The sequence below is a fragment of the Vigna angularis genome, chromosome 7, assembly GCF_016808095.1.
Source record: "Vigna angularis cultivar LongXiaoDou No.4 chromosome 7, ASM1680809v1, whole genome shotgun sequence".
In the NCBI taxonomy this organism is placed as follows: domain Eukaryota; kingdom Viridiplantae; phylum Streptophyta; class Magnoliopsida; order Fabales; family Fabaceae; genus Vigna; species Vigna angularis.
Window position 1 is genome coordinate 8356421 of NC_068976.1, and position 6840 is coordinate 8363260.

General features: G+C 35.4%; 2 protein-coding genes across 2 annotated transcripts; both read right to left on the minus strand.

The window, feature by feature from the left end:
- Positions 1–271: 271 nt before the first annotated feature.
- On the minus strand, positions 272–1896 carry LOC128193368 (wall-associated receptor kinase 5-like). Its single transcript, XM_052881112.1, is given in 3 exon segments — positions 272–1236; positions 1239–1556; positions 1558–1896. Coding segments are annotated over 3 exon segments (1017 nt in total). The 5' UTR covers positions 1891–1896; the 3' UTR covers positions 272–870.
- A 380-nt stretch (positions 1897–2276) lies between these two features.
- On the minus strand, positions 2277–3825 carry LOC108336938 (wall-associated receptor kinase 2-like). Its single transcript, XM_052880615.1, has 2 exons — positions 2931–3825; positions 2277–2458 (listed from the first exon to the last, which is right to left on the minus strand). Exons 1-2 carry the CDS (start codon positions 3823–3825, stop codon positions 2277–2279), a joined length of 1077 nt encoding a protein of 358 aa, XP_052736575.1.
- Positions 3826–6840: the final 3015 nt, after the last annotated feature.

Sequence of the window (6840 nt, forward strand, 5' to 3'; positions counted from 1 at the left end):
GTATCTGCGTCGTCATTTTGGTCCACACGGTGGACCATCTTCCTAGATGCCTTTCAATTTGTACTTTCATTTTATTTTCATTTTAGGTTGTTCTTCTTTATGTAATGCAGTTTTCATTGAATAAAATACTTTGTCTTTTCATATTATCATATTCTCTTATTTTTATTAAATCAAATGATATATTCTTCCTATACAAAACAATACATCACAATGTAATCAACAACGATGCGTGCTTACACAACTTCATATCAACACACTTAATAAACTTCAACATATCCACCACAATTACAATACAAAATTTCATAAACCAACCAAAAACACACTGGTAATCGATTACAACGACCCTGTAATCGCTTACCAGTGTCAATCTTCCACCAAAAACAACCTGGTAATCGATTACACACCTGCCGTAATCGATTACCAGTGCGTTTTTCCCATTAAACTTGAAGTCGTGCTGGGTGACCACGATTTCAACACGTTGTAATCGATTACCAGCACACTGTAATCGATTACAGTCCTCTGAAGTCGTTTTTGGGGTGCATGACTTCAGCACTGTAGTAATCTACAGTGTGAAGTCGTGCAGGGGGGCACGACTTCTTCATTTGAAGTCGTTTGGGTCCCCCACGACTTTCCCATTTACGTAAATTTGTTTGACTTTGCCTATTTTGATAATATAAGAGGCAAATTTGCCCATTCTCGTGCAAAAGCCAATTAGAAGAATCATAACTTTCTATGTTGTGCCTTGTGCGTTGATCATCTTCCATTACCGAAGTCAATTAATTCATGTTCTCTCATATTCAGTATTCTGCTGGCCAATAGTGTCACCATGCATAAGAGCTTTGTGTTTCACAAAGTAAGTATTGACTCTCATTAAAATTTTTGCCTATTGATCCAAGGGTGTTTCTTCACAAGCTTTAATCCCTCCAGTTCCATTGTCACTTCCTTCATGCTAGGCCTTTCCTCCCCTATAAGTCTCAAGCATCTGGCAGCAAGAATAGCAACCTGCATAATCTCCTGCTGGTTTTCTTCATCCAAAAGTCCCACCTGAATAACATCAAACACACGATCCTCTTTCAAGCTACACAAAAAGTGAACTGTAAGACTTCGTTTCCCTTCTGCCCTGTCAAAAGAGAAAGGTTTCTCCCCCGTTAGCAACTCTACAAGAACCACCCCAAAGCTATAGACATCACTCTTTTCAGTCAACTGGCTTGATTGCATGTATTCTGGGTCTAAATATACCCAAAGGTTCCTTGCACAATTGTGGCTATTTCAGTTTGGTCAAGTGGAACCAATCTTGAAGCTCCAAAGTCAGAAACTTTGGCAGTGTAAGTGTCATCTAAGAGTATGTTAGCAGTCTTCACATCTCTGTGGATGATGGGTATGGAAGCTGCTGAGTGCAAATATGATAGAGCTGCAGCTGCTTCTGTAGCCATCCTTAGACGTGTTTTCCACGACACATTTACTCCCTGACCTTTCTTATGTAAATAATCAAAAAGGGTGCCATTGTTAACGAATTCATAGACTAGTAAAGGAACTTCTGTTTCCAGACAACATCCCAAAGAGTTTGACCACATTCCTGTGATTAATCTGTGACAGTATAATGACCTCATTGATGAATTGTTCCACCTGGCTCTTATCCACTATTTTGGACTTTTTGATAGCTACAACTTTGTTATTTGAGAGAACTCCTTTGAAAACTGTACCATAACCTCCTTTACCAATGACTAAGCTCTCATCAAAATTGTTGGTGGCTTTCTTAAGTTGTTCTGCACTGAAAATTGTAGTGGTCTGAGATGAGTCTTCTTCTGTGGAGAGTTGTTGTCTTAGAATGACTCCGTTCTGCTGAAAAAACTTCTGCTTTAATTTTAAGACTTTCCTTTTTTGAAACATTAAGTACAACCAAAAAATCCCTATGAACAGAGCAATTAATCCTACACCTGCGCCTGTTAGCAAAATATGAATATGGATAAAGCGCTTATACAATAGAGTGAGAAAATTTTAATAACCCATTTTTTGTTTTTAGATAAAAAAATACAGTTTGATATCTTTTAAAAAATAAAATATTTACTTTAATAACATAATAATATTTTAAAAAGTTTTCGAAAATTATAAAAAGTGAATTGTTAATATATTATCTGTTAAATGAGTATTTTTATCCTTAAAGGATTTCGTAATAACACATCCTTTTCATAATAACAAATTATTTTATTAGTTCTGTGTTGAATAACCATTGTTTAAAAACATCAAGAAAAACAAAACTGAAATAAATTATTTATTTACATACCGATGACGATCTTCGTAAAAGCATCGGCCGGCTGCCTTGGGTGGCATCCTCCACCTTCTTTTGTCCCATTTCCGATATGTCCGTCAGGACAGAAACATTCAAAAGAACCCGGAGTTTCATGACAATGATCTTCACTATCGCAATTGTGTTTGTTACTACTACACTCAGGAATGTCTACAAAGAAATTGTAAGTCTAAATGACACATTAAATAATACATGTGAATAATATATATAAAAAAAACTTACAAATTTTCTATTTTAGGCCCTTAGGTTGAATAAGAAGGAAGGAGAAAGAAGATTAAGAATAAAAAGCTTGACATCAAATTAATAAATTATCAAAGGATGATAATGTTTGACAAAAACAGATCTAATGAATTGGGAATTAATAATTAATATATTTCGTTTGATTATGATTACAGTGTAATTGGAATAACCACTATTATGCATGAAATCTCTAAAGAGACTTATAAACTCAACCCATCATGCCATATATATACGTATATGACAAAGACCTTGTTTAGAGTATTAAAAATTAGCACGTTTAAATTAATAATATGTTAAGAAAAATGCGAAAGCTAATTTGAATCCAAAATTTAGTTGTTAAATTAGTCTAAATGTTAAATTAAGTAAAAAATAAAGGAATTACCTTGGCAACCATGGAGAAGGTAAGCGTTTCCCTGAAACCCAGGTTTACATTTGCATCGGTAACCATATGCAAACGGGGAGTTCTCACACTCGCTATAAGGACTCTTGCATGCATAATCTGCTCTGAGCATGGAAGCTTCGCACGTGTCGTTTCCAACGCTCCAATCCATGCCAATAGGTGTCATACTGAACGGGGCGCCGTTTAAATGATCGACGGAGAAAGTGTAGTTGCCGTTTTTGACGACGAAAGAGAAGCCACAGTCGTTGAAATCGGAAGTGGAATTGAAATTGTTGAAGGAGAAAGCTTGAAAAGTGATGTTGTTCATCCCAGGAGGAATGTCGACCTGGCAACACCCTATGCCGGTGCAGTTTCCACTTCTCTGCATGCTTTCAACGCTCTCTAAGGTGTCGCACCTGGTCAAGCACCCCGTTGAAGATTCTGTGCCGTTCCGGAAACTGTTGAGATAGCCGTAGGTATCGCAGCCTACGGTCACGAACTTGTTGTCCTCACTAGAAATGGCAAAAGCCGGTGTTGTGAGACTGACATCGTAGCCGTGTGTTTCTTCTCTACCTAACGATTCGTTTTTGCAGACCTCGGAGATGAAGGTGAGCATGTCGATTTTACCGGCGAGGGTTATGTTCAGAATTTGGACGTTACCTTTACCGCGATACAAGGTTGAGTTTGTGCAAGTGAGATTCAATTCTTTGTCCAGAAAACAGTTTTCACCGGTGAGGTTTGAATTGCCGATGCCGAATGGATACGGAATCGATGAAACAATTCCGCATGAGTACGGGCAGCCGGGCAGGGCTTGGCTGGCGGCTTCTAAGGCCATCAGTAACACCACGGTCAGTCTGGTCAGTTGCTTCTGCATCTCCTTCAATCTCATTCCTGCCATATTCTTTTACTGGCTAACGATTACGGACAAGAAATATACGACTTGCTAAACGATTACAGACATGAACATCTTAATCGTTGACGGAGACTTACACGCGTACTTAGTATTCGTCATTTTTAAGAAAAAAATGAAGCCTTAAATATGTTCACGTCGGCGACATTGCGATTAATAAAAGTTTTATTAAAAAACTACATTGCGATTAATGTCAATATTTATTGATGAGTGTATTCTTATGATAATAATTATTATTTTTTGAGTGATTACGAAAATTTATCATTTTATTAACAAACTACTTTTAAACTCATGTTTATACACGATTTGTTATTTGTTTGTGTACAGTAAAAGAGATTTAGAGGTTGATAAAAAATAATAAATAATTTTAACTTTATAATTATGTTTTGAATAGAATCATTGGAAAAAAATATTTATAGGATTTAAAAAGTTAATAAGTTTATAAAAAAATAAATAATAGATTTGTAAAAATACAAAGAATAAACAATAAACTCTAGCATCAAGAAACAATCTTCTTGGTGTGTGATTGTGGTTTGGATGGTGTGACAATGCAATTGCAACGTATCATCACGTGCAAGTTTCACACATTAGTTTAATGGTTTGTTTGCTCCACTTTAGGTTCATGATAGAAGGTGTTGTTTGTGGGTGGGTGAGTGGGTTGGAGGAAGGATTGCAGCATGATATCGCTTTTTTTTTTTTTAATTTTCAAATGCATTGGGGTTGCTTACAAGATCATCAAGGAAAGTCAACTTTCCTTAAATCTACTTCAAATTTGTGGACATAAAAATAAAGTACATTTACCCCGGTCTTTTATCGTGTGTGATATGCTTTATGTGGAGATTTCTAAAGGAGTTTATCTGGCTGGAGTGAAAAAATCATTTGAATAGGGGTATTTTGTTAACAAAATGGGATAAATTTCTTACACATTTAAATCTTTGTAAAAAACTTGGTGTGACTTGGAAGCATTTGGGTCATTGGAAGATAATTCCACTTAGCAAAGGGTTTTATGAATTTGTTTTTTCCACTTTAGAAGACACACGAAGGATTTTGGTTGTTGGGAACTTGGAATTTATCTCCTAGCATTCTTGGTGCTTTTTCTTGGATAAACAATTTTGTCCCCACTTCGATGAAACTCACAAAAACTCAATGTTGGGAATTCACATTCATAACCTTCCTTTGAAATATTGGCAATTGAAAGTGGTTTTCTAAATAACATGTGAAATTTGTACACCTTTATCTTTAGATGTACACCAAGAATAAGTCTCAGGGTTTCTTAGCACGTTTCTTGACTTATGTTGACTTTTTATCTTATTTACCTAATTAGTTTTGGTGGAAAGACCAAGATTTACGTTTATTATTGATGTGGAATATGAGAAATTAACTTTATTTTTTTCAAATTGTAAAGTAATTGGTCATGATCTATCTAATTGTAGACAGTTACAACATGATGCTAATGTTATTTCTAGCGGGAGAAAATAATTTGAAAAAAAATACAACAACATTATTGTCCTAATAAGGTGGTTGATGCGATGATGGACCTAAGAGTTTTTTAGCTTAAAGGGTGAAGTTTATGGTAGAGCTTGTGATAAAGTCTGTGATGAAGCGTATGGTGGAGCTTATGGTGGAGTCTATGGTTCAATTTTTGCAACCTAAGGTGGTACAACTTGAGCTTGAGCTAGTGGTGGATAATCATGATAATATTTGTGTTGTGAATGGACATTCTCTTGTTAAGAATCTTGATGGTGGTGTGCTAGTGAAATTCAATTCCTTCGTTGGTATGCCTCCTTTAGAGGATGTCATTCGCATTGTCAATAGTTTGTATGTATGCTTCCTTTAAAGGATTTCACTCTCATTATCAATAGTTTGTATGGTCAATGGTAGTTCCTAATCCTTTGACATCTAGTGAGACTCCTTTTATGGATGAATTGAAAATAGTTTCAAATGAGATAATATGCTTGACGAAAGGAAGATTCTAATATTAAAGAGGATGATGAGTCAATTCAAACAACAAGGAAACCTAGGGTAAGCTAAAGAAGGCTAATACTTAATCCTCTAAAGTAAAAACTTCTAAAAATAAAGGTCTCTTTTTGGAAAGTGAGAGGATTGAATAATAATTTTTTGAATGCATTGAAGAATTTGTTTTTTTCCTTATATATGGTGGTCAATGTATGGAATGATTTTCGTGTAAGAAATCATGGTTTTTTTTTCATAATAGGTTTTTTTTCCTATAAGTGCGATGTAATTTTAGCATCAGTGTGTCCCTCATTTTTTTTAATGAAATATGTTGGAACAAACGGTACCGATTTTGCCCAGCGGAAATATTAAAACAGAGTACGATATAGATTGTTAAAAGCAAAGAGCTTGTTCGGTCAATTTAAAAAATGGTTCCTTTAACTTTCTTATAAACTTTTTATCAAACAATTGATGAGAAGAAAATATAAGAGTGTAGGGAGTAGAAAAAATCACACAACTGATTTTTATCCTGTTCGAATCAAAAGATTCTACGTTCAGTCGTTAATCACTATAAATAGTGATTAACCTTTTCACTAAAATATTGTTTGTACAAATTACAAGATTTCAAATAAAGCTTACGAAACGAGAACACCTTCCTTCGACAAACGAACCAAAAGCAACAACTCTGCCAACTTGAAGAGAACCGCTCCGATCTTTGACACACAAAGCGCGAGCTTCTCTTATTCACAAGACTTGACAAGAGCAAGAACTAGAACTTGAGAACTTCCTCATATTTCATTGTATTCTCAAATTCGCAAAGTTATCTTTGGAAGGTTTTGGCAAAGAGATTTATAATCTAGTGGTCTGAAAATGAAAAGACGCATTACAACTGTTAGTGATAATCGATTATTGTAAGTAATAATCGATTATATGTGAGACTTGGACCGGTTAGGATTCGTTAACCGGTCGGCTCGAGTTCTTCACCTTTTGCCGCTCAGTTTGATTCGTCACAGCCTCCTACCGTTCGGTTCTCTTCTTCTCTCATACAAC